Genomic DNA, 26,761 nt, shown 5'->3' with positions numbered 1-26,761 from the left:
GCGCAGAATTCCCCCAGGAGAACATTCTGAGTTCAGTGTCGCTACTTTGTAGGATTGTGGGTGGGAGGGTGTGGATGCCCTGTCTGAAGGAGATGAGGTAGTGTTGGGAGCACTTTGGTGCAGAAGTGGCTGTGCTTCAGGGAGGGGTGAGTGCTAGGAAGGAGGGAGCCCTTGTGTTCTCTACTTACCTTGATTTTTCCTCCCCACAACTTGTGGGGCTAATGTTTAGACTCCTGTTCCTTCCTGGAAACTTGTCCATAATCCCCTAAGGAGCGAGTTGCCAGGAAGTTATCCCCTCCCCTCGGAAGCCCCATGTGCTCATGCTGTGCTCTGCTTGCCCTCACTGCTGGGTTTGGTGCCATCTTGCTGCTGCCGGCAGGCTGAGTGCTCCTGGCTGAGGCCTCCTGCAGACATGAGCCATAGGTAGGCCTGCAGAGGCATTGGGCTAGCTGGGCCTTCTCCATCAGGGTACCTATTCTCTGTACTGGTGGTCTCTGTGCTTGGCTCTGCCCTACTGAGAGACCCCTCTGAGCAGAGCAGAATCTGCACCAGCAACAACTTGTTGGCCATGGAACAAGTAGCCTCATTGCAGAGCTGTCCGTCTGTCTGAAACTCAGTGCCTCTGTAGCCACGCCTCAAGTCGCTGAATGCTGTGGGTCTGAGCTGAGAGCCTTCAGGCTTGGCTGTAAACTTGAGAGGCCTTGCTTAGGTGCTCCTTCCTCTGCAGGGGCCAGGGACTCCACAGTTGCTGTTTGAGCCCAATACCAGGTCTCAGTGAGTGTGCAGCCAGGGGAACAGGGTAGAGAAACATTCCAGTGCCCCTCTGCTCTCCCGTGCATGGGGAAGGTGCACCCACCTCAGTGTGAGATGAGGGAGCTGGTGCCTGGGGTCAGTATGGACAGCTGTGCCTTCCCCCTGAGCAGCCTGGGGCCCAGCTGGTAAGGGTTACTGCACTGTAAGCATCTGTGACTCTCTTCCAGTGGCACCAGACACCATCAACAACCATGTGAAGACGTGTCGTGAGGAGCAGAAGAACCTGCACTTCTTTGCCCCAGAGTATGGAGGTACAGTACAGCAGCACAGTGCCCGCAGGCCTCGGGTGTGGCATGGCCTGTGTCTTGCTAGTAGCCGGTCTGTGGGTGGTGATTACCTGCATATCCCATGAGAGGCTGCAGCTAAGGGGAGCTAATGCTACTCCCCCTGGGACTGCGTGGCCTAGATCTGGAGCCACTGGGAGCCCTTGTCCCTGGAAGAGCAGTGGAAGGGAGGGGGCTGCAGGATCTCGCTGCTTGGTGTGGCGACTCCTGGTGCTATAAGGTGCTGGGACTGTCCTGTTGGGAATTGACTGTGGAACCTTGTTCCTGTGTTACAGAAGTCACCAATGTCACCACTGCTGTGGACATCTACTCCTTCGGGATGTGTGCGCTAGAGGTGAGCGGGCAGGGAGATGGCGGGGGGGGATGTCTGAGTGAAACCATAATACACTCTCTTGTAGTTACTTTGTCCCCCAATCCCTCAGCAGCAGTTCAGCCATTTCTGTCACCAAGATCCAGGCCCTCCCCCGCTGCATCCCCTCACCCCCCTCTGGCACTAACATGCTAGACAAGGATTTGAGCTGGTTGCGGCCTTTCCGTCAATGTCTGTCCTCTGTATTGGTCTCCCTTGGGTGGCTCTTCCCGCTCCAAATGTAACAAGTGACCTGTGGAACTCGCTGCCACAAGATATTGAGGCCAGAAGCTTAGTAAGAGTCAAAGGAGGAGGATGAACTTTTATGGAGAATCTGAACAACCACCGTTTCGATGCAGTTTAATAAGGAATACGAAGCTTCCTGCTTCAGGGCATAAACCAGCTGCTAACTGCCTGAGATTAGACAGAACTGGCCCTGGGCAGTTTATTCTATAATTGTCCATTTTGGGGCTTCTTTCCTCTAACTCTGAAGCAGCTGGTGCTGGCTACTCTTGGAGCCGGTAGATGGACCCCTGCTCTGATTTAGCCTGACCATTCCTATGCCCCTGTGTTCACCAGGCCTGAGCCAAGGAATTGGGAGTTTAGCAGAAAAAATATAATCTGCAACGGGTTTCAAGAATCAGACCAGGTAGAGAACTCTGCAGGCCATAATGTAAACCCCTGCAGCCTAACAGTAGGAGATGGGGGGGAGGGATAGCTCAGTGGTTTGAGCATTGGCCTGCTAAACACAGGGTTGTGAGTTCAATCCTTGAGGGGGCCACTTGGGGATCTGGGGCAAAATCAGTACTTGGTCCTGCTAGTGAAGGCAGGGGGCTGGACTCGATGACCTTTCAAGGTCCCTTCCAGTTCTAGGAGATGGGATATCTCCATTAATTATTATTATTATTATTATGCAGGGAGGGGTCCAAACTAACACCACAAAAATAACCCTGTGAAGCAAAAATCTTAAAGTACTTCCTTGAGTTCCAAGGGGTCTGTGGTAACAAGGGATTCTCATCTGACCTGATTAACTGCCCATTGCTTCAGGGTCGTACGGAAAGTAGGTATTTCTCAATGCATGGAGCCGTGACAATGATACCGTAATTTGAAACCTGAGCCTGGGGAGCATGAAAATCAATAGTGGGAGTGACACATGGGGGCAAATAAATGCCCTGGAACAATAAAGCAGACAGTCTTGTCAGGGAGCCGGAGAGGCCAGCCCCCCGCTGGAGACGAGAGGAAAGGAATGACTGTGGAGTCTGCTCTGCAGAGCAGTACAATAGCATTTTTTCCAGCCTGGGATATGAAGGCTCTGGTGCAGGCATAGAAAGAACTGGACAGTACAGAAGCCTTTGCAGTAGTTGGCAGACTTTCGCCTGCTTCCACTGGAGACCAAACAAAACGTGCACATGACGATTCCCCCCATTCTTGTCCAGTGTCTCAAAGTGCCGCCTCTAAGTGAGCAGCGTGTTTCCCTGAGGAGGAGTTCACTGGTTGTCGCCTCTGAGAAGAGCAGCAGTTTGTAACCTGATGTGTTCACTGCAGAGGGGATCATGTTTTATTTGTCCTTATGTGCCAGGGCTGCAGTGCCCTGCCCTGATGAGCTGTGCTCTTGGCAGAGTGCTTTGGAGACACCTTCATCTATCATGCGAACGTTTGTCATTGGCAATGGCTGAGGTGACTTCCTCAGTGAATGCTGCCTGGGCTGCAGTTGAGTTAATTCTGATGGCATCAAGGAGATCATAGAATCTCAGGGTTGGAAGGGATCTCAGGAGGTATCTAGTCCAACCCCCTGCTCAGAGCAGGACCAATCCCCAGGCAGATCCCCCCCCCCCGATCCCTAAATGGCCCCCTCAAGGATTGAACTCTCACAACCCTGGGTTTAGCAGGCCAATGCTCAAACCACTGAGCTATCCCTCCCCCCGAGTCACAGGTGTTAACGTGACCCTGCTGCTGCACAACACTGAAGAGTTAGACATGATCACTTGATCATTACCTGTTAGGTTCACTCCCTCTGGGGCACCTGGTATTGGCCTCTGTCGGCAGACAGGATACTGGGCTGGATGGACCTTTGGTCTGGCCCAGTACGGTTGTTCTTAGGTTCGGAGTTTTGAGCACAGAAGCTTCTTTGTGCTTAGTCCCATGGCAAACACTAGAACAGTGGTCCCCAAACTGTGGGGCGCGCACACCCCCCGGGGGGAGGGGGTGCAGAGGAACATTTGGGGTCATGTGTGGTGGGGCTGGGCCAGCCTCCACAGGGGACAGGGAGGGAGCACCATACCCCCAGACCAGCTCCACCCACAGCCTCGCTCCTTCCTCAACCCCATTCAGCCCCCAGTCCTGCTTCGCCTCCAGGCCCAATTCCCTCTCTGACCCCAGCCGCAGCTCTGCTCTGCCCCCAGCCCGCTCTGCCCCCGCTCCCTCTCCGACCTCAGCCACAGCCTGGCTCTGCCCCCGCTTCCTCTCCAACCCTAGCTGCGGCTCCGCTCTGCCCCCAGCCTGGCTCTGCCCCTGCTTCCTCTCTGCCCCCAGACCAGCTCCACCTTCAGCCCAAGCTCCGCTGCTGAGAAAGCCTTGGCTGCGCAGTAATGGCGGGGGGGGCATGGACAGATTCCGTTAGGGGTAAGGGGGACACAACTGGAAAAGTCTGAGCACCGCTGCACTAGAACATACATGCCAAAGTTGGAAGTTTATTGATTAGAGGAGACGGGGAAAAAGAATCAAACATAGAGCATTTTGAATTGGAATTGTTATGCAAAACAAACGTAATCAGAACTTATCAGACCCCTTTGAGAGAGGATATTGGAGAAGCAGTCCTTAGTGGAGAAGAAAGGGTTAGTGCTGTTGAATTTTGAGTTGACTGTTGAGAGTGGTGGTGGTTATTCTTGCCTTTGACAAAACAGACCAGCAGAAGAGATTAGAAAAGGTGTAGGAAATACGGCTTTTTGTTAATCTTGGGATGCAAGGGCCTTGGTCAATCACAGACAGATGTTCTGGGCTAGCAAGTCAGCCTCGACTTTGGACCCTAGCTCACCTCCCTGGTGTGTGACCCCATCAGGCTGGTTTGGGGGGTCCCGCTCCATCACTGTTGCATCTCAGGCTGGGCAGAGGTGCATGTGCCGCTTCATCCCACCATACCAAGGCTGCGCAGGTCACTGGTGGTGTGAAAAGCAGTGGGGGATGGAAAGAAGCACAGGAGAGCGGGGAAAACAGAGCAGGATCTCGTGACTCAGTCTGGTGTCCTCACCGGTCTGGCCCTCCTGATGCCTGAGGCTCCCCTAGCACAGTCAGGCAGGGTCTGGAGTGAAGCAGAGGCCTGTCAGCCTTTGCTCAAGGGAATCCCCCAGGAGTCTCTTTCCTCCACGTGACTCCCCAAAAGGGGCAATGGGCAGAATAGTGCTTCCCATAGTTTCTCTCTCAGCTAAGTCCAATTTCCAATTTGGTCCATTCTGATTCTTCTCTCGCATTGGTTCCCAGTGACGCTTTTAACACAGTCCTTGGGTGGTGTCAGTTGAACTTTGTTTGGACTAATTCAGTCTCTATCTTCTGTCTGGGCCTTCCTCTGTCCACGTTTGGCATAGGTGATTGTAACGCTTTGGGCTGCTAGACCCCGGTTATTACAACAGTCCTGTCTGTGTGTTGGGCTGCCATTGGAAGTGGATGGGGTAGCCTCGGTGGCTCTTTGAGGTTCCCTCTGTATTGTGGGTAGCAACACTGCTGAAGGCACTTTCTTAGCTACCTTTCTGAGGGTATTGGGGAAATAGCCTTTCCAGCTTGTTCTGGGTCACTGGGAGCAGGGGCAATATTGGGAAACTTATGGCAGCAGTCCGGATGGCTCCTGAGAGAGTGCAAGGGTGGGACCATTCCCTGCAGCCAGCTCAGTTACTCTCCTACAATTGGATCCAGTATTGCCAACCCCGAGCGCTCAAAAACCATGAGTAAGACCCCAGCAAATCCTGAGCTGGACTTGAGTCATGATTTGAAATAACAGTGGGTGCTTTTATTTGCTTTCTGAGACAGTAGGTCATGTTAGAGTCCTGCTTTCAGGCTTGTCCCTACAACCATGAGAACTACTCGAGACTTCTTTATTTACCACCACCACCCCCCCCAAAAAAAAGTGTCACCTAATCACATGCCTCCAGGGGCCGGTGCTTTATAAGAAACACCAAATATCATCTGATCAAATTACAAGAGTTGGCAATATGGAGTTTCCCTCCGTTCTCTCCCTGCCCCGCCAATTCCGGGAGTAACTCACTGGGGCTGAACTCTGGTAGAGTGACTAGCCCACCTGGGCTCAGCTGGGCTTGACATTTCTTTCTGCTGGCAGATGGCAGTGCTGGAAATCCAGGGTAATGGTGAGTCATCCTATGTGCCCCAGGAGGCTATTAACAGCGCCATCCAGCTGCTGGAGGACCCCTTGCAGAGGGTGAGTACAAGGCAGTGTTAGGAATACGCCTGTTGACACGCAGGGCCCAGACTTGGCCCCCAGCACCCTGGCTGCAGCACCCTCTTGGCTCTGTCGGATGTGCCTTCCTATGTCTGTGGCTTATTGCCTTGCAGGAGTTCATTCAGAAGTGCCTGGAGCTGGACCCTGGGAAACGTCCCACTGCTCGGGAGCTCCTCTTCAACCAAGCTCTGTTTGAGGTGCCCTCCATGAAGTTACTGGCCGCTCACTGTATTGTTGGACACCAGCGTGAGTATGAGATCCAGGGCACACCTTGCTCTGTGCTTTCAGGAGACTCCAGCAGCTCACCACCCTACAGACATCCCAGCATTGGGAAGCCGGAAGCTTAGCCTTGAATGCCAGGCTTGGGGTGGCTGCACCACTTGAGTGTCCGTCCCTTGGCGGTGCCTTGCCTGCTGCGAGAGCAGTGTGGCTGTCTCAAAGCTGCATCCTGTGGCTTCCTGTAGCCCTCCGGCAAATTGGGCAGGGGTTGGGACCGTGTGGGTTTAACCGCCTTCCTCTTCCATGCAGATATGATTCCTGAAAACGCTCTAGAAGAAATGACCAAAAACATGGACATGAATGCAGTGCTAGCAGAGATCAACCACACAGACAGGGAGGGGGTCAAGATGATGTGAGTACCCCCCTCTGCAGGAGAGCTAGCCTCCCCACACTGCTGCAGTGAAGAGCAAGAGCTGCCCAGCACAGTATGATCTGTATTACTGTCGCCCCTGGGAGCCCCAATCTTTGGCCAGAACCCCTCTGTGCCAGGTGCTGTACAGACAGGCCCTGCTGCCAAGAGCTTAGTGCTGAGCATGCGAGGCTCCCAAACTCTGCTCTGGTGGGAGCTGACTCGTTGTGTGGGGATGGCCCAAAGAGCCTGGGAGTGAGAGGAAGCCAGCCTGGCTGTCTCCGGGGGGGTGGCCGCTGCTGCAGAGGAGGAGAAACTGGAGGAAGAACAGATGGTGGGGGTGGGGGAGAGGCAGTCTTTGGCTGCTCTGGGTTGTCCTGATCCAAATGGGACTACCCAGAGCAGCCACTGTTCAGTGTGCCTGGACTGATCCAGGGAGGGGACGTGACTCCGGAAAGGCAGTGTCCCATGGGCTGGCTGGGAAGCAGGAGCGATAGGGTAGCTCCACTGACCTGCAGCCCAGTCTCCTCCCTGTCGGGCCAGGCTACCCCCAGAAGTCAGTGCTGAAGTTGGTGAACTCTTCAGGCCTAACCCTGAGCCGCCTCTATCTCACTCACGGTACCCCAAGCCTTCAGAATCAGGCATTTACTGGGTAACCAGTGAAATGGTCTCTTTGCTGTCTACATTTTAAAGCTTCTCTCTGCAGCCGTGCTGGTAAGAAACTTGTTTTTTTCGGAGCTGTCGCCAAGGTGGATCCCACTGTAGGTGCATATGCCCCTCATGCGTGGGAGTGGAGTCTTGAACAGCCGTGTCTGGGGCTGTGCACGTGCCCTGGGCCGCGTCATGAGGCAGCACAAAGGGCGGAGCAGCCCCGGCCTCCCTCAGGTCCCTCTTACTGCCTATGGCATCCAGATGGAACGTGGGCAGTGTCTGACCCAGGGCAGAGCCCCACCCTGGACAGGTGCAGGGGGGAGGGAGAGCTCAGTGGTTTGAGCATTGGCCTGCTAAACCCAGTTCAATCCTTGAGGGGGCCACTTAGGGATCTGGGGCAAAATCAGTACTTGGTCCTGCTAGTGAAGGCAGGGGGCTGGACTCAATGACCTTTCGGGGTCCCTTCCAGTTCTATGAGATAGGTATATCTCCATATATTTATATTTATATTATATTATGCAAGTCCTCCTCTAGGAACCGCAAGTCCTCCTCTAGGAACCACAAATCCAGGATCGCCCAGCCTGTGACTGTCACTTCTGGGTCTAGAGTGACGCGTGCGGACTGCTCTCTGGCAGATTTAGCTAGAGTTGAGCATCCCTGGATATGTCCATCTCAATAGGGATCAGCCAATCAAAGGGTGGGGCAGGGTTTGGAATCTGCCAGGTGGTGGGTGCCAAGCAGCTTGTTCCAGTGCACCGGGGTGGGCGGGGAGGAGGGGGCAGACACCGATCGCTTTTCTTCTCTTTGTCAATGTCCAGTTCAAGGGGACTGTGACGATTTCGACACAAGGTTGGATGAAAAATTGGTTTTAAAGTCTAAGGACAGTAATGGGTGGGATGCTCCCCAGCTGCCGTCTGGCTGCAACTGCCGGGGGCAGAGCGAGGGTCGAGGCTGCTCTGCCCTTTTGTCCTTGCACAGGGCGCATGGGCCCCAAGGGACAAATCCCGAGTCTCATGCGCATGAAGTGCATGTACACCTACAATGGAATCCGCACTGACAACAAACACCTCGACAAACCACAGTTACTGTGGGGTAAGTAAACAAAAAGGAAAGCAATATTCTCACCTGATCACCTGGCTCCAGGAGCTGGGGCTTCAAGAGAACATGAAATATTGGGACAGGTGGCAACACTGTTGGGGAGGGAGTGTCTGCTTCCTTTTGGAGAGGACCTCTGTCCCTTTTACCTTTAGAACACCACCCTGGTGCTGCACAGGGCCCTGGTGCTGCACAGGGCCCTGCTCTGGGCGCTTATGCTACGTGTTGGACCTGGCTTGTCATGTGGGGGTGATGGGAGGCAGGAGGGGTGGGGTTGGGCGGATGAGGGTTGTAGCAGTTTGATTCCCCAGACACTCAGCTGAGGCAGGTGCCCTGTGTGTGAGGAGGTGGTGGTGTGGTGTCTGAGGTTTGTGCAGCCATATAAAGCAGGAGGCTCTTGCTGCGTGCCTGGCAGTGTGTGGAGCATTCAGGAGGGCTGGGGAGTGCAACAAATTAGGGGCTGGTCACCAGGAGGCTTTTCTGTGAACAGCTTCTCATTCACAAGAGAGGTGCCTCTCACATCTGGGATCTGCATTGTTCCTGGAGGGTCCAAGACTAAGCCCAGCCTTCAGCTCAGGGCACCAAGAATCCTGCCGCCAGAAGTGGAACAAGCTGTACACTGTTTCCAATCACATTGACTGCTTCAACCTCCTCGTTGCGCCATTCCCCTAGAGCATTGAAGAGGAAATTGCTGGAATCCTCTCGAAAAGACTCTAGAAAGTGGCCTTCCAGCCCTCTGGGTAGAGAATCTACCCCTAACAGACGGTCTCTGATCAGGTTGACCATTTCAGCACCTACTGATCTCTGACTCAGTACCCACAAGGCCGCAGGTTCCTCAGTTACTGTCCCCACCAGTACGCCTAAGGACTCTGAGTTCTGGCTCCAGAAGATTGGCACTGTTGGGTGATTGAAGTGGCAGAGAGAAGCCCAGCTCTGCTAAATTGGTACCAACGGTCTGCGAGGACCTCAGTACCCAGCACTTTGGCTCCGCAGAAGACCAGACTGACAGCTACTGGTCATTCATCGTAGGGCGTACGAACTTTGGTACCTTCGGCACCGTCTGCCACAGTCACCTCTGCCCAACTTGCTTCATCAGTATCACTCACTGTTCCGGTACCTCAAGAGATTTAGATTTCTTCGAGACGTGGCAGTAACAGAAATGCTTGAATCGCCCCTGTTCAGCACCAACCACATCTTGTTCCTCAAAGATTCACCGGTACCAACGGAGTCTCTGCTTATTTCTATGACTGCTCCACCTCTATCAAGTGAGGAGGAGGAGGAAGACGATGGGGACTTTTCATCGGTCTCCCACATTTCTGTCGGGGGCTCTCCCTTCCATTATCAAGGAACTATTTATCCTGAGACCTCTAAGGAGTTGGACAGTCCTCGTGAGAGTCATGCTCCACGCTGCTGGTATGGACACCGTGGGGTGCCTCCACCCATGCCCTACGTACCACCTCAGTGGCCATACTGGGACCCTTGGATGGCTTACTGCCAGCAATTCTCCTGGGCCCCTAGTGTTCTTCACCAGGAGAAGAGCAGACAGTCCCCACCAGCCTTTCTCTAGGGTTTCTGATCCACAAGAGGAGACCTTTGAGGAGCCAGAAGGGAGACTGGACAAATTACCCCTACAACTAACATCTCTTCCTCCTCCCCAGACAAAGTTGTCACGCCTCCTTCGCTGTCCTTGGCTGACGATTTTAAACAGTTTCAGACCTTTATTAAAAGGGTAGTGGACTCATTGCAAATTCCACTGGAGGAGGTTAAGAAGTCGCAGTATAAATTACTTGATATTTTGCAGACTTCATCATCTGTCCATGTTGCACTACGCATTAACGAGGATTTTAGACCCTGCAAAAATAATCTGGCATATCTCAGCCAAAGTACCGCATCTATAAGAGGGCGGACAAAAAATATTACATTTTTTGATATAAAAATATTTCCTCCAAGGTCTCAGAATTTTTATTTTCACATCCATCCCCCAACTCCCTTGTGGATGATGCTGTGAATGAACACTGCAGACAGCACCACACTAAATCAACTCCATATGGTAAATATTTAATGTGTCTTGATTTTTTTGGCCATAACTCATACTCCTTGGCTACCATTACAATTTAGGATTGCCAGTTATCAAGCCCTCCTGGCGAAATACAGCCGTACTAACTATTGAGCATCACCCAGAAGACCAGAGGGAGCAATTCCAGGCAATCATCGCAGAGGGGCAACTGCTTGCAAGACCATCTCTGCAGGCGCCTCTGGACACCACTGATACAGCCGCTCATTCTATCTCCATGGCAACAGTCATGAGGAAGGGCCTCCAGGCTTCAGTTCTTGGGTTTTCCGAGAAGTTCGATATACAGTTGAGGACCTTCCTTTTGACAGATCAAAGTTGTTTGCAGAAAAAACTGATGAATCTTTGCATACCTTAAAAGACTCTAGAGCCACCTTGCACTCTTCGGGAATGTACACCCCTGCACAAAAAAAGGTTCAGTAAATCTCAGACGCACAGAGCTCACATCTCACCCAGTTTCTCACCTCCCAGAGGGATTACAAACCTCTGCGTAAGAGACAACGGTTCCAGAAGGAGAGACCGGTAAACCCACAACTTTGAAACACTAATTTGGATGGGTTGATTAGGGTGCTGAGTTACCACCCCCATTCTTATCTGCTGCAACAATCTGCACGTCTCCCTCGCTTCAGCGACTGCCTGGCTCATTTCCATCAAAACTGGGACCATATTGCTACAGACAAGTACTGGAGATCATTTCAACAGGTTACTTCATCCACTTTACCTCTGTTCCCCCATTTCCCCCGTCCCTCCTCAGGGACCCCTCTCATGAGCACCTTCTGCGACAGGAAATCGACTCTCTCCTGAATCTGGGTGCTATAGAACCAGTTCCCACACAACACTGAGGGGACTTTAGTCCAGATATTTCCTGGTTCAAAAAAGATCTCAGATTACTCAACAGATTTGTAACGATTCAGAGGTTTAAAATGGTAACTTTTACAGCAGTAATTCCATCATTGGACCAAGGGGACTTGTTCTTGGCACTCAGCTGTCAGGGTGCTTACGTCCGTATAGCAATCCCCCGCTCCCACAGAAGGGGCATACACTTCACTCTGAGTCAAGAATACTTCCAGTACAGGGTGCTCCTGTTCGGTCTCTCGTCTGCGCCCAGAGTGTTCTCAGAAGTTCTTTCTGTGGTAGTGGCTCATCTTCGCAAACAAGGAATTCTGATTTTTCCCATACCTTGATGACTGCCTGCTCAAAGGGCAGTCCTTCAATGACGCTTCAATGGCCACTCAGAGGTCGTAGACCTATTTCTCAGACTGGGACTACAAATAAACATCCAAAAGTCCACCTTAATCCCAATACAACATCTGGCATTCATAGGCACTTATCTCAATACGGTAACAGCCAGAGGATTCCTGCCTTCCCACAGGTTCATATCCCCAGCCAGTTTAGTCACTATGGTTCAAGTCAGCCGTCAAACATCGGCCAGAAATTGTCTTCAGCTATTGGGACGTATGGCAGCTGGCACGTTTGTAATAAATCACGCGAGACTTCACATACCCTGCTTCCAAAGGTGGCTCAGAACTGTTTATTCACCAAGCAGACATAGTTTAAACATGCTACTCTCATGCCTTCGGTAGTAAAAAAATAAATAAAAATCCCTCGACTGGTGGAAGAACCCTCAGTGTTTGCACAGGGGTTCCCTGCGCTCAACCATCTCTAACATCCGTAATAACAGATGCGTCCCTACTGGGATGGGGAGCCCACTCGGTGCTCTCACTGTTCAAGGCAGGGGGTCTTCTCTCGAGTCGACCCACACGTCAACTTGCTAGAACTGAGAGCAGTCAGAAATGCCTGTGTCCATTTCCTCCCACTGATCGGGGCAAATACATCATGATGGACAACATGTCATGCATGTTTTATGTAAATGCCTTCCCTCTGCGCCGAAGCAGTGAGACTGGAATTGGTGCAGGTGAAGCCAGATCAACGACTCAACATCTTACCTCCCAGGCGTACAGAACACCACAGCGGATGCCCTCAGTAGACGCTTCTTACAAGATCACAAATGGGAGACAGATCCCACTATACTCCAATGCGTATTTCACTGTTGGGGTGTCCCACAGATAGTCTAGTTTGCCACAGCCAAAAACAAGAAATGCGCCCAGTTCTGCTCAAGAGGTGGTCTGAGTCACCGCTCCCTGGGAGATGCCTTTCTCCTTCGTTGGAGTCCAGGACTTCTGTATGCATTTCCCCCAGTTCCCCTGATGTCCAAGCTGCTGTTCAAGACATAGCCGAGGTTATTTGTGTAGTTCCGACGTGGCCGAGACAAACATGGTTTCCTTATCTCACTCAGCTCGCTGTTTGTCAACCACTCCCTCTCTAGATTGTGCCTGTTTCCTCTCTCAGGATGCTGGTCAAATCTGCCACCCCAGCCTTGGGGTTCTCTGGCTCAAGGCATGATTCGCAGGGTTTAGAAACAACTTGTTCTGGGGATATAAAGGGAGTGCTGTTACATAGCAGGAAACTATCTACTTGTGACACACACACCCAAAAGTGGATGAGAGTCAAACATTGCTGTGACTTAAAACACCTTTCACCTACATCCTCTCTATTATCATTTGTGCTAGATTATGTTTTAGAACTAGAAATGACCGGATTATCTTTAAACTCTATTATAAAGGTGCATTTGGCAACTGTGATGGCCTTCCAGCATATGATTTTTCTGTTTTCGCTCATCCTACAACTAGGAGGTTTCTCAAGGGACCGGACCATAGGTGCCGACTTCCTCTCTGCCTGGTGGGTGCTCAACCCCCCCCACCCCCTCCCTGCATCACTGTAGCCCCTTCCCCAAAGTCCCCTTCCCACCCCAGCCCATATAGCTTCAGCCCATTTGCCGGCACTGAAGTTAGGCTTACTGCTGTAATTGCCAGCATTGCCTTTGGAGCCTTTTTAAAAAATAATTGGTGTTGCATTTGCAATCTGCCAGTAATCGGGTGCAGAGGCTGTTCTAAGTGATAGGTTACATACCACAATTAGTACCTGCAATTTCATATTTCAGTTCCCTCAGAATCCTTGGGTGAATATCATCTGGTCCTGGGGACTTGTTACTGTTTAGTTTATGAATTTGTTCCAAAACCACCTCCACTGACACCTCAGTCTGGGACAATTCCTCAGCTTTGTCCTCTAAAAAGGCTGGTTCCGGTGTGGGAATCTCCCTCGCTTCCTCAGCCGTGAAGACCAATGCAGAGAATTCATGTCTAGCTGGACCTGTGCATATTTCAGAGGGAACTCTGTGGTCTCAATGTGTGCCAAGAAGAGGGGTTTGTCAGGCTCTGATGGACGTTTTGGGGATGGGGGAACCTGTATGGAAGGACTGGTCCCCACCTTAATCAAAATGGACCTGAGCTGCTGGCACATACGATGAGGCATTAGAGGGTCATTTCAGCTGAAAGCGGGTGTGCGCTGAGGAGTGTCAGTCACACTGACGTGTGTGAGTTGTTGGTAATACACTGGTGTCTGTATCCAGCACAGGAGAGGATGGACACTACAGCAGGGAGAGACTCAGAACCAGAGCCATGGAAATGCTGTGAAGTCTGTAGGATATCCGCTCAAGGAGTTAAATCAAAACAGACACCTAGTCAAATATAAAAGCTGTAAGCATTTATATACAAATGCAAGAGATTTAAAAGCAAAACCAGGGGAATTTCCTAGAATGCCTGGCAGCGGCCAAGAGCCGTGATGTAACAGCGTTAGGGAAACGTGGCAGATTGATGAGAAAACAAAAGGGATACAGTGATACCTGGCTACAAACGGAACAGGGAAGAGTAGGACAGAGAGGTGGGGGAGCAGTCTTAAGTCACACACAGGAGCGTCACTGTAGACAGTTCGGTGAGACCTGGGCTCTGTGCAGTGCAGTCAAACAAGCAAATGGCATGTTAGGTTGCATCGAGAGTGGGGTAGTGAATAGGGAACATTCTAATGCAATTCTGTAAATCAGTGGTGTGGCCTCATGTGGGCTCTGTGTGGAGTGCTGGTCACTGATGTTTTCTGTGTTACCCCGGGCTACAGGGTGAATCGCTCCCACCTGCTTACAGTGCAAGGGAGTTTTCTCTGTGCCCCCTGGGGGGAACCTGCCCCAAACGAGCAGCTGCTGTCAACACAAGCAGCCCACTCCAGGCTCTGCAAGCCCCGTTCTTTCCTTCTGCAGGCAAACAAGTGCATGACCCAGCTCTTAGGCTCCCTAAGTGAGCCTTGGAGTCAGAGTGCAGATAATCTATGGGGCTAGTTAACCCCATGAGTTCTGCTCTGTCCCTGGGGCACAAGTCCCCCCAGCCTGTCTGTACACACCACTTCATTACACTCAAGTGCCCAGTACCGCAACTTCTGGACACCCACAATATGCAGAGATTCGCTGCCTCTGTGGAAGCAGCATCCCCCCTTCACTAGCATCACCACAGCTCCGCCCTGTCCTTGGCACACAGCACTCAGCCATGGCTCTAGTAAAACCCAGTGGAAGTTTGGGACAAAGCCTGAGAGATTCAAATAGCCAGTAGAAGGCTGGAAACAGGTTACAGGTAAAAGAAAAATCGAAGATGCCCTGTGGAGTCTACATGTGTTAGCAAGTTCCTTTCTGCTCCGAGGGATTTCTCACCCAATGGCTGGTCTGTGCAGCGCCTGCCCAGTCCAGAGAGCTGGGAGCCACTTTCCATGAGACACTCATGCTGGCAGCATGTCACTTCTGTAATGGACAACATCTCCTGTTATACAGAACCAGACCTTTTTGTCTCCTTTGTAATCAGCTTGTCCCTGGTCGTCCCCCTGTTCAGGGTCTTTTTCTTGGGTTCTTTTGTGCTTTGTAAGAGCCCAAGCCTGCACCTTGTCTAGATCGTAAACTCTTGGCGGGGCTAGGTAGAAAGACATCAGTTGTTGTCACGTTTGCTTGAGTGAGCTCTGAGAACCACCCCGCCTGCCCAGTTTCACCTCTAGCAGTTTTGGGACACAATATTCCACCTGTCCCATGACTCTTAATTTCTTCCACATGCACATCCCACAGTAACCATGACAACTAGCGAATTCGTAGTTTTTGGCAGGGACCACATGGTCCCCTTTGCTGAAATAGCATGAAGATGACAATCACAGGGAAAACATGCCCATCTGGGCATACCTAGGCAAGTCCCAGGGTATGTACTTAACTGTCTACCCCCGACTGTGGCCAACATGGGGTACTTGGATCACCTTATCTCCCAGGATATTGTCGAACTGGAAGGGGTTCAGAGAAGAGCAATGGGAATGATCAAGGGCCTGTAAAAACTCTCCAGGAAGATGGAAGAGATTGGGATTTTTACCTTAGAAAGGAGATTAATAGGAGCAGACACGACAGAGAGAAAAATAGTAGAGGAGGGAGAGCGGGAACATCTCTTCTCCCTGCACAAGAACGGCGGACTTCAGTCCTTAAAAGGAAAAGGAGAAAAGGAAACACTTTCTCTCACACACGCAGAACCCGATGTGTAACTAGTCTGCGGAACGCTCTGCCACAGGAAGTCGCTGAAGCCAGAATTTAGTAAGCTGCGAAAAGGGACTGGACACTTGCGGATCAAAACTATTCAGCATGATCACAGTCGATGATAATAGTGGCAGCAACATTAAACCTCTTGGTTCAGGGCTTACATCAGTCTCTAGCTATTAGATACTATGGTGAGGTCTATGTGGGGGGAAGAGTATCCCACATCTGCTACCCCAGGGTCTCTCCTCTCCCTCAGCACTGTCAGACAGGGAACCTGGTCTGATCCAGTCGGGAGGCTCCTATGTTCATAAGCATTCTTTGGTAGGTAGGTGCTACTGGGTTGGTGCCCAAGTAAGTCCTTAAATTACAAAAATCTTGTTCTATATGGACAGAACTTCTGCCTGTTCTCCTGGCAGTTCTGAGTTATCCTCCCCTAGTACAGCACGAGTGGTGGGGAGAAAAGCTGGGCAGCAGAGTGACTTCTCTGCTCTCCTCGTTCATCCCTCCCTGGCATCTGCTAAATGGCTGCAATACACTTTGTGATGCGTTAACTGCTGTTCAGCAGGGAGATGGGGCCCTACCATTGTGTTAGGGCTTGTTCATTTCCCTTCATGCTACTAGTGTGTTCAGCTTCGGAGAGCTCCTTGGAGGGCTGGGCTTAGGCCTGGAGCCTCCAGCCTCTGCATTGCACGGGGAGAGGCTCTGCCTCCTGGTTGTAATGAGGAGAGAACTGTCAGGCAAGCCCCCTGGCACTGGGCAGGGAGGGAGGAGGCACAGGCTGGGTTTGGCTTGGCCAGTGACTTCACTGCCTTCTTTTTTCAGCTTCTCCCAGTCCCCAGCACTGGAGCTGGACAAGTTCCTGGAGGATGTGAGGTAAGAGGCCTTCCCCCTCCTATGCTGTGAGACTCCCCTGCCTGCAGATGGCCCTGGGCAGGTCCCGGATGCTGCTTCTGCTCACCGGGAGAAGGCAAACGCCCTCCATAATGCTGCTCCTCTTGCAGGAACGGCATCTACCCACTCACAGCCTTTGGGATGCCTCGGCCCCAGCAGCCCCAGCAGGAGGTAGTGAAGTCCCCCATTGTCCCCCCGTCAGTGAAGACCCCAACGCCAGAACCTGCTGAGGTGGAGACCCGCAAGGTGAGAGCCGGAGATGCTGCTGCTCTCCCTCTAGTGTCTGCACCGTGCAGTGACAGCTGGAGTCACATGGCCTCTCTGCTTCCCTTTCAGGTGGTGCTAATGCAGTGTAACATTGAGTCAGTGGAGGAGGGAGTCAAGCACCATGTACGTTTCCGTCTCCCTCTTGCACACGCATGCTCTGCACGGCCGGGGTCTAAGGCACCTGCTCCAAGTGTCTCGGCTCTGCCTTGGCAGCAGTAGTGGGGTGAGCGGAGCTGGCTCCAGTATGCAGGCCCCAAAGCCAGGGCAGAGCGTGGCAGCCCACCTGGTGCAGCGCAGTCCCTGCGGGATGAGCACGTGGCATTTCCTGGCTTGGGTGTGGTGCATTCTGTCCCGGGGGAGTGGAGGGGGTTGTACTGGGCCTGCTCCATGCACTGCTCAAAGTACTCCCCACCCTGCCCCCCACCGTAAAGGGCACTGGCCACCAGGGCTGTGGGGGGAGGGGCTTCCCCCCAGATCATGCAGGAATTGCAGCTCCTTCTCATACTCACCTTTCTCCTGCAGCTGACATTGCTGCTGAAACTGGAAGACAAATTGAATCGACACTTGAGCTGTGACTTACTGCCCAGTAAGTACCTGCCCCTCCCCTCCCCTCCCCTCCCTGGGGCGTCCCACCAGTCCAGGCCTCACTCCTCCGCTCTCTTGTAGGTGACAATACCCAGGAGCTGGCAGCTGAGCTGGTGCAGCTGGGATTCATCAGTGAGGTGAGCTCCTGCCTCGCCCCCACTGGCACGAGGGGGAACTGGCTGCATGGGCTCCCCCCTCGCCCCCCAGGCAAGCTTGTTCCTGTGTCAGCCCCCTCCCCTCAGCGCACAGGCCACAGGGTTTCTTGTCCTGCCATCCCACCAGTCTTCCCCTTCCCCGGGCCAGGCTCCTGCTGCTCCCTCCCCCCAGTCTCTCAGGTGTGGGCTGGGTCAGCCCCATGGCCCAGCCACGCTGCTCACTCTGCCCTGCTCTCCCTAGGCCGACCAGAGCAGACTCAGCTGTTTACTTGAAGAGGCGTTCAGCAAGTTCCACCTTGCCCGGAACGGAGCCCTGACGGCGGTGACCGTGTCGTCCTAGCAGCCCCTCCAGGCTGGCTGGCGTTGCTTAGTTGCCCGTGACCCTTTTCTGAGTCTGTCCATCTGTGTAGGCACCAGCAAGACCCTAGACGCTGCGCTTGGAAGCTCATCCTGCATGTGCCGTCGCCAGGCCCAGCGACAGTCTGCCCTGCCTACCTATTAAAGGGGACTTTGCGAGTCAGTATTATTTCAGCCGTGTTTTGTTGGGATTGTGTGGGGCGGCGTGGCCAGCCGGGCCGCGGGAATGTGCATGGCATTTGGTCTGTTGGAACTGTACAAAGGTTGGTGGGTTTTCTTTTGCACAGGACAGAAATCTTTTTATTTAAAGGTAGGAAAGAGGGGAGCCCCCTACCCCCATGTGCACCATCTCCGGCATCTGCCTCTAGCACCGTTCTGTATTCACCCCCCAGGGCAGGGGTGAGGGGGGCTCTGCAAAGCGGCCTGCTCACCCTTGCCCCAACAGCCCCTTGGCGCTTCTCCATCACTTGTTTACGTGTTGCACAGCAGCTTGGCAGGGGCCGGAGGGGCGACTGCTCTCCTGGACCTGGAGCGAGCGGGGCCGGGGTGTGGCTGGGAGCAGGTGCTTGGAGCACTCGCGGGTGCCCCATAGTGGGCTCCTCCCACTGCTGACACCGGAGCCCCCGTATGAGACCGGGCCCTGGGCGTGGGGAGGGGAGGGGCAGCTGTGAGCGGGCAGAGCCTTAGGACTGGATTGCTGCCCCACTTCTCCTGGAGGGGGGGCTCACCTGAGCAGGGGCCTTGTCTCAACCACTCCTCTCCCTGCTGCAGCCTCATCCCCCGAGCCGGGGCCTCTGCTCGGGCAGCTGCCGCTGCACCTCGGAGCCTCCTGGGTCTAGTTTCTATCCGTTCCTATTTTTAATAAACGGTTTTGTAAATAAGTAAATGCTGCTTCTTTGCCATCTGTGCTGGGCGCCCCCCCCCCCTGCCCCTTCCAGGCTCCTGGGGCTGGGCCCTGCCCCCCCACCCCCGCCCCTTCCAGGCTCCTGGGGCTGGGCCCTGCCCCCCCACCCCCGCCCCTTCCAGGCTCCTGGGGCTGGGCCCTGCACTTGAGGTACCTCTCCCCCCTCCTCTGCTGCAGGCGCAGCTGGGCCCTGCCCCTGGGGCACTTCCACCCCCCCTCCTGGGGCTGGGCCCTGCCTGGGGGCGGGGGGCAAAGGGGGACTCGGCGGGGGGCACCTCTCTTTTCTTCTCTACCCCCCTGGGCGGGGCCGCGGCGGGGAGGGGGCGGCTTGTTCCCTCCAGCGCTGCCGGGGACTGAACTCCCGGAGCGGGACCCCCAGGCGGGGAGAAGCGCCCGTCCCCCCCACCCCCAATCAATCGTTCTACCGGGAGGCCGGACTCCTGGGTTCCGCGCGCGGGGGGGCGGGGGTGGGATCGGACTCCTGGGTTCCGCGCGCGGGGGGGCGGGATCGGACTCCTGGGTTCCGCGCGCGGGGGGGCGGGGGCGGGATCGGACTCCTGGGTCCCGCCCCTGGGCTGGCTGCGGCGGGGCGGTGACGCCGGCCCTGAACCGGCGGGATGAGCTGCGGCGGCGGCTGCGGGTTCGGTGAGTCCCGGGGTCCCGCCCGGAGCCCGTTCGGGGGGGGGGCCCTCCGCGAATCGCCCCCCCTCCCTTGCGGGCAAATTCCCGCCATGCCGTGCGGTACACCCCTCCCCCCGTGCCATGTGAGACCCCCCATTGCACACTCAGGTACCTCCACCCCACAATGTGTGACCCCTCGTTGCACACTCTGGTACTCCCCCCTCCCGCCGTGCGTGACCACCCCCCCATTGCACACTCAGGTACCTCCCCCCTGCCGTGCGTGACCACCCCCCATTGCACACTCTGGTACCCCCCCTGCTATGTGTGACCCCCCATTGCACACTCAGGTACTTCCCCCCCGCTATGTGTGATCCCTCGTTGCACACTCTGGTACTCCCCCCCCTGCTGTGCGTGACCACCACCCCCCATTACACACTCAGGTACCTCCCCCCGTTATGTGTGACCCCCCATTGCACACTTAGGTACTCCCTCCCCTGCCGTGCATGACCTCCCCCCCCGCTATGTGTGACCCCCCCCCGTTGCACACTCTGGTTCTCCCTCCCCTGCCGTGCGTGACCACCCCCCCATTGCACACTCAGGTACCTCCCCCCGTTATGTGTGACCCCCCATTGCACACTTAGGTACTCCCTCCCCTGCCGTGCGTGACCACCCCCCCATTGCACACTTAGGTACTCCCTCCCCTGCCGTGCGTGACCTCCCCCCCGCTATGTGTGACCCCCCGTTGCACACTCTGGTACTCCCTCCCCTGCCGTGCGTGACCACCCCCCCATTGCACACTCAGGTACCTCCCCCCCGCTATGTGTGACCCCCCCCCATTGCACACTCAGGTACTTCCTCCCCCCCCGTGCCATATGTGATTTCCCCCCCATTACACTGGGTGCCCCCCCCATGCCCATTGACACTTGGGGGTACGAGGCCCTTATGCTGTGTGATTCTCTCCATTGCCCCCCGAGGTACAAGCCTCCCCCCCTTTCTGGTGCCTGACGCCTGCCTCTCTTGCAGACTTGGGGCGCGGACCCCAGCGCCTCATGCGCTCTGGCATTACCCTGATTGTCCTGGGCCACGTGAACTTCATCCTGGGCGCCATCGTGCATGGCACGGTCCTGCGCCACGTGGCCAACCCTGAGCGCACGGTCACCTCCGAGTACACGACCACCAACGTCATCTCCGTCGGCTCTGGGCTGCTGGTGAGTGGGGCCCGCCGGCCGTCCCTGCTCCAGCCCCCACAGCCCCATTGCTCACCCTGCCCCCCCCCCCCGTTATCCTCTGGGGCTCCAGCTGCCGGCATGAGTCCCTGCGTGGCACCGTGGGGTCGGCTGGGCCCTCAGCCATGTGCCCGGCTGGGCCTGAGTCTGCAGGAACAAGGCGGCACTTGGCCACTGCAGCGCTGGCCAACCCCAGAGCGAGACGCGTGCTGGGCAGCTGACCCTTGGCAGCCCAGCACCTCCCCTGCCGCTCGAGGCTGGAGTTGGGGGTGTGGGGACGAGGCCGATGCAAGGAACCGACAGCAGAACCACCGCTGGAGTGAGACATGAGCGAGGCCAGGCCTGTCCCCCCCTGGCCCGAACCTCAGGTGTGGCTGAGTTTCTGGGCCATAGGGCCCCTGATTTAACAATGCCTTTGGTTGCTACGCCCCAGGGACCCAGCTGCTGGGTCTAGGGCAGCTGCACTGGGGGGGGGGGGGGCTGCGCTGGGGGGCTGCACTGGGGGAGGGACTGACCCCCCCCGTGTCTTTCCCTAGAGCATCACTGCTGGGATTGTGGCCATCTTGGTGTCCCGGAACCTCCTCAAGGCAGCCCTGGTGAGTGAGCGCCGGGGAGCGAAGGCCAATGCTGGGGTCACAGCTGGGTAACTGGGGGGGGAGGGGGGCTGAGTTCGGGCAGGAAGCAGCATTCAGGGCTGTGGCCCAGCGCCTGCAGCAGCCACTCCCTGGACCTTGCTCCCTGAGGTGCCCAGCTCCTGCCGTGTGGGCCCAGCCTGCTTTGCTGCTACGTCCTCAGCAGGCCGCACCTGCTGCAGATAAGGCCCCAGCTCTTTCCATCAGCGCTGTTCCCTGTCCCTGTCTCCTCCTAGGCCAGGTGCCACGCAGCCCCCCATCCCCCGTGGGCCCGGCTGAGGTCTGGGTGCTGGGCTCTGCACAGACCTGCCTTGGCTGGGTAAGGCCCCCACCCCACCCCACCCCGTGCCAGGCACCATCCTGCTCTCCCCAGCCAAGGGCAAGGCCTCACCTTGTGCCAGGTGCTACATACCCCCCCCTCCCCCCCGCTTGTGCTGCATAAATACCTGACAGCCGCTCCCTGCCACCAAGTGCTCATAGGCAAACCCCCTACAGCCCTTGACAGAAGCCGGGGCGGGGGCCAGGTCCATCCATGCCATTGTACGGGGGGTGGGGGTGGGGGTGACTGGGCCGTGCAGCGCAGCTGTAATGCAGGCGTCTTGGCTCAGACACTGTCCTCATTGGCTCGGTGCAGGACGGCCCATCCGCGTCCCCAAGGGAACGCCAGGCTCAGAAGTGGGGCCTGGGGGCACTGGGAGATGGCCACATGCAGAGGGCACCCAGGTTTGTGCCAAGCCCCCCCCCCCCCGCCCCATGGCTCTGCTGGCAAAGGGAGCGTCTGACACCAGACGTAAGCACACAGGACAGGGCCAGGTGCAGGCACTGCGGGGGGGCTGCCAAGCGCTGAGGCCAGGGCAGCGGCTGCCAGGCGCAGTTGCTCATTGGTGCTGGGATCGGTTAGCACTGGAACGGGCGAGGCAGGGGCGACCCTGCCCCCTGCAGCTTCATGTGGACACTGGGGAGGGAGGTGCCCTGGGCCCCCGTGGGGCTGCAAGGACCTGGGGTGCAGGGAGACGTTTGAGGCCCAGAGAAACATTCATCTGGGAGCAGCTGCTCCAGTTGCTGGAGGAAGCTCCCGGCGCAGGGGGAGGTGGGGGAGGGGTCCCTGCTTGGGCGTGTGGGGCCCAGGGCCGCTGCCCACTTCACCCCTGGGCTGCTGGAGCTGGTGAGTGGCCCATTGCGGGGGGTGGGGCTACGCCACGTGGCTGCCCGGCCTCCTGCCCACCAGCTCTGGTCTCCGCCTGCAGCACTGGGCCTTGCTGTGCGTCTCGCTGCTGAACTGCCTGCTCTCTGCCGCCTGCAGCCTGGGCTTGGCTCTGGCCATCTCCCTCACCATCGCCAGCAGGGGGCACCGCCTGATGGTGGGATGCAACAGCTCCGCCCTTCCCGCCGACGCCCGGGCTGCCATCGCCACCAACGACTGCCCCTTCGACACCACCCGCATCTACGTGAGTCCCTGCTGCGGGGCCGGGCCCTGCCCATCGCGCACCCCCCTCCTGCACGCCCCCTGCTCCCTGCTGTGGGGCCGGGCCCCGCCCATCCATTGCCCCCTGCTCGCCCCCCTCCTGCACGCCCTCACCTGCCTGTGCCACACCCCGCAGGACACGGCCCTGGCGCTTTGGTTCCCCTCCATGGTGATGGCTGCGGTGGAGGCTGTGCTCTCCGGCAGGTGCTGTGTGGTGTCCCTGATCCTCCGCGGCATCGGTCCCTGTGCAGACACCTACATCCGCCAACAGGTCAGAGGTTCCAGCCAGAACCGCCCCCTTGTCCCCTTCCCCTCCCAGGGACTGTCTCTCGGGGAGGGGGGGTCCTCTCCCCATTTGGTGCACCAGACAGATTCACCTGGGACCCTGTGCTCTAACCCCGAGGGTCCCAGGGGTTGTTTCCCTAACACGCACTGAGAGGTGCTGCCCCCCCCTCCCCCCCAGGTGTGAAGGGAATGGAGAGGCCAGAGCAAGCGTGGGGTTGCGGGGGTCCAAGGCCAGATATATATGGGCTTTGGGGTGGGAGGGGCCAGACTGCAGTGCAGGGCCAGGCATGTCTCCCCAGGGCTGTCCCCCATCTGCCCCCCATGCTCTGCCCACACAGCAGCACGTGACATTGCTCATCCAGCTTCAACCCTGAAAACATCCACTCGATGCGCAGCGGCTGTCAAACCAGCTACCAGAATGGTGGGAACTGTTAAGAAAGGGATAGATAATAAGACAGAAAATATCATAATGCCACAGTATAAATCCATGGTACGCCCACACCTTGAATACTGCGTGCAGATGTGGTTGCCCCATCTCAAAAAAGATCTATTGGAATTGGAAAAGGTTCAGAAAAAGGCAACAAAATGATTAGGGGTCTGGAACGGCTTCCGTATGAGGAGAGATTAAAAAGACTGGGACTTTTCAGCTTGGAAAAGAGACGACTAAGGGGGGATATGATTGAGGTCTATAAAATCATGACTGGTGTGGAGAAAGTAGATAAGGAAGTGTTATTTACCCGTGACATAACACAAGAACTAGGGGTCACCAAATGGAATTAAGAGGCAGCAGGTTTAAAACAAACAACAGGAAGTATTTCTTCACACAATGCACAGCCTGTGGAACGTGTTGCCAGGGGAGGTTGTGAAGGCCAAAACTATAACTGGGTTCAAAAAAGACACAAATAAATTCGCGGAGGATAGATCCATCAATGGCTATTAGCCAGGATGGGCCGGGATGCAGCCACATGCGCTAGGTGTCCCTAACCTTCTGCCTTCCCGCAGCTGGGCCTGGACAGCAGGGGATGGAGCACTTGCTAACTGCCCCGTTCAGCCCCTCTGGGGCAGGGCTTCTCAAGCTTTTGCTTTCTGAAGCCCCCCCAACATGCTATAAAAACTCTGTGGCCCCCCTGTGCCACAACAACTGTTTCTCTGTATATAAAAGCCGGGGCCGGCGTTAGGGGGGGAGCAAGCAGGGAGCTGCCCGGTGCCCCACACCACAGGGCTGGCGTTAGGGGGGAGCAAGCGGGGTAGCTGCCCGGTGCCCTACACCACAGGGCCGGCGTTAGGGGGGAGCAAGCAGGGCAGCTGCCCAGTGCCCCACACCACAGGGGCCCTGTGAAGCCAAGTTGCTCAGGCTTTGGCTTCAGCCCCTGGTGTCCAGCCTTGGAGCCCTGGGTGGTGGGGCTTCGGCTTTCTGCCCTGGGCCCCAGCAGGTCTAATGCCAGCCCTGCTGGGCGGACCCCCTGAAACCTGCTCATGGCCCCACCGTGGGCCCCAGACCCTGGTTGAGAACCACTGCTCTGGGGCACCTGGTACTGGCTGCTGTGGGAACTGGACACTGTGCTGGGTGGACCTTAGGTTTGTCCCAGTTTGGCCGTTCTTATAACCCCTGCACACCGCCCTGGGGGTTCAGTCACCCCAGCCCTGGCATCGCACTGCCCCGGGGCACCTCGTTCAGGTGTCTGCGTCCTTTCCAGCTGGAGGAAGAGACGGCGACAAAGAAGGTGGCATCTGAGGACCGGCACAGGCAAGAGCTGTGCCAGCTGCTGGCTGTGGAGGACGGGGCCCGGGCCTAGTGGCAGAGGTGAGCGTCGCCTGACCCAGCCAGGGGAACAGGGCCCATGGGGGAATCTGCTGGGTTGGTGGGTCTCTGACTGTCCAGCCCAGCCTAGCTGGGAGCTGCTTAACCCAGTGCAGCTTCCAGCCAGGCAATGGGGACACTGTCACTCCCCCTCCTTGCTGGGCAGGGCCCCATTCCCCGCCCACGCCGGGGCTCCGAGTCCCTCGGTGCCGCCCCCTGGCAGGCCCCATTCCCCGCCCACGCCGGGGCTCCGAGTCCCTCGGTGCCGCCCCCTGGCAGGGCCCCATTCCCCGCCCACGCCGGGGCTCCGAGTCCCTCGGTGCCGCCCCCTGGCAGGCCCCATTCCCCGCCCACGCCGGGGCTCCGAGTCCCTCGGTGCCGCCCCCTGGCAGGCCCCATTCCCCGCCCACGCCGGGGCTCCGAGTCCCTCGGTGCCGCCGCCTGGCAGGGCCTCAGGAGTCTGTAGCCACCATAGCCGGACGGTTTCTTTCTCTCGCAGGTGCTGCTCCAGGAACCCCCAGACCACATCAGCCGGGAGTGGGGGGTGAAGCGCCCATTATGCTGATGCTGACCCATGGAAGAGGCAGGACCCAGGGCCAGGAGGGAGGGGGCAGCTGCCCCACCTGGCAGACTTTTCCTTGGGGAGCAGGCTCCCTTCTCCTGTGGCAGGGTCCTGCTGGTATCTGGGCTCCTGCGGCTGTCCCCCTCGTGCCCGGAGTGTGCCAGCCCTCCCGGGGGTCTGCCCACCATGCTTTGCTGAGTTCCCACCCCCGTCTGGCCATGGGGGAAGGGATCCCGCCAGAGACGCCAGTGGGGAGGGGGAGAAGCAGCCTGATCAGGGACATCTGGACAGCCAGTGACCTCGCTGCAGGTGGGACTGGCCTTTCTCAGCTCCCCTCCCTCCAGCTCCTCCCCTCCCTCCACACCTGCCCCTGAGCTCGCCCCCCTCCCACTCACACACCCAGCCGTGGCATGAGCCGGCTCTCACCCCAGCCCGCTGCGGGTGTGCTAGGCCCCGCCACGTCTGCGGCGCTGGGGCTGTACTGCGCCTAGCACAAGGGGCCGGGGCTTGGCTGGCCCTCAGGCACCAGCCGAATAAACACTGTTAAACCCTCAATGGTTTGGGACCTGGTTCCCCAAGCGACTCCCCAAACCGGCTGCAAGCGAGAGCTCAGCTGGGTACAGCCCTTGGCAACTAGCCAGACTCAGCAACACCCGGCTGTCCTCCGAGGGGGGGTATGTGTGTGGGGGGGGGTGGGCTGAGCAGCAGTGGGAAGCAGGTTGTAACTGGGGTCAGTATAGTGGGGAGGAGCCTGGCAGGGGGTGGGGCTATGGGGAGGAGCCTGGCAGGGGGTGGGGGTGTGCATAGAGGGGGGGAGAGGCCTGGCAGTGGGAGGGACATTGAAGAAAGGGGAGGAGCCTGGCACTGCAGCCATGTGGGGGGAAGGACTCTGTCTCTGGGGCCAGCCCCGTTGCTCAGCAGCTCGCTCGGTCCTGCCATTGCTCCAGTGCCCTAGAGGAAGATGTGGGGTGCTGGACACTGCTTGTACAGTCAGGGCCTGCTGCTCAGCACCCAACGCTCCCCCTGCACTTGCATCCCCCAGGCAGCGGAAGGGCCCAGCCTACCCTGGCCCCACAGGGCGTGGTCTGGAGGGCAGGGCCCCTGTGCTCCTTCTTGGTAGCTCTGAGCCTGGCCTGGGCCCTGTCACTTCAGGGCCCTCCCGGTGGTGCCTGTCGGCTCCTGCGCTTGCCCCCTGCCTGGCCGGGCACTGGGTGCCCCGTGCAGCC

General features: G+C 56.8%; 2 protein-coding genes across 2 annotated transcripts in view; both read left to right on the top strand.

Annotated features, from left to right (window-relative positions):
• Positions 1-18,201, top strand: part of NRBP1 (nuclear receptor binding protein 1) — a 73,209-nt gene extending 55,008 nt beyond the window's left edge. The window contains exons 7-17 of the mRNA XM_065400449.1: positions 981-1,064; positions 1,373-1,431; positions 5,774-5,872; positions 6,007-6,139; positions 6,422-6,524; positions 16,607-16,657; positions 16,786-16,921; positions 17,012-17,065; positions 17,465-17,528; positions 17,609-17,664; positions 17,924-18,201. Coding sequence (XP_065256521.1) covers positions 981-1,064; positions 1,373-1,431; positions 5,774-5,872; positions 6,007-6,139; positions 6,422-6,524; positions 16,607-16,657; positions 16,786-16,921; positions 17,012-17,065; positions 17,465-17,528; positions 17,609-17,664; positions 17,924-18,022 — 938 coding nt within the window. The 3' untranslated portion in view covers positions 18,023-18,201. The remainder of the gene's footprint in view (positions 1-980; positions 1,065-1,372; positions 1,432-5,773; positions 5,873-6,006; positions 6,140-6,421; positions 6,525-16,606; positions 16,658-16,785; positions 16,922-17,011; positions 17,066-17,464; positions 17,529-17,608; positions 17,665-17,923) is intronic.
• Positions 18,202-19,560: 1,359 nt separating this feature from the next.
• Positions 19,561-25,549, top strand: KRTCAP3 (keratinocyte associated protein 3). The gene is made up of 7 exons (XM_065402129.1): positions 19,561-19,588; positions 20,588-20,772; positions 21,327-21,386; positions 22,670-22,870; positions 23,024-23,158; positions 24,870-24,976; positions 25,473-25,549. Exons 1-6 carry the CDS (start codon positions 19,561-19,563, stop codon positions 24,966-24,968), a joined length of 708 nt encoding a protein of 235 aa, XP_065258201.1. The 3' UTR covers positions 24,969-24,976; positions 25,473-25,549.
• The last annotated feature ends 1,212 nt before the right edge of the window (positions 25,550-26,761 follow it).

The sequence above is a fragment of the Emys orbicularis genome, chromosome 3, assembly GCF_028017835.1.
Source record: "Emys orbicularis isolate rEmyOrb1 chromosome 3, rEmyOrb1.hap1, whole genome shotgun sequence".
In the NCBI taxonomy this organism is placed as follows: Eukaryota; Metazoa; Chordata; order Testudines; family Emydidae; genus Emys; species Emys orbicularis.
The sequence above is the reverse complement of the archived record's forward strand: the minus strand, read 5'-3'. Positions and strand labels throughout refer to the sequence as shown.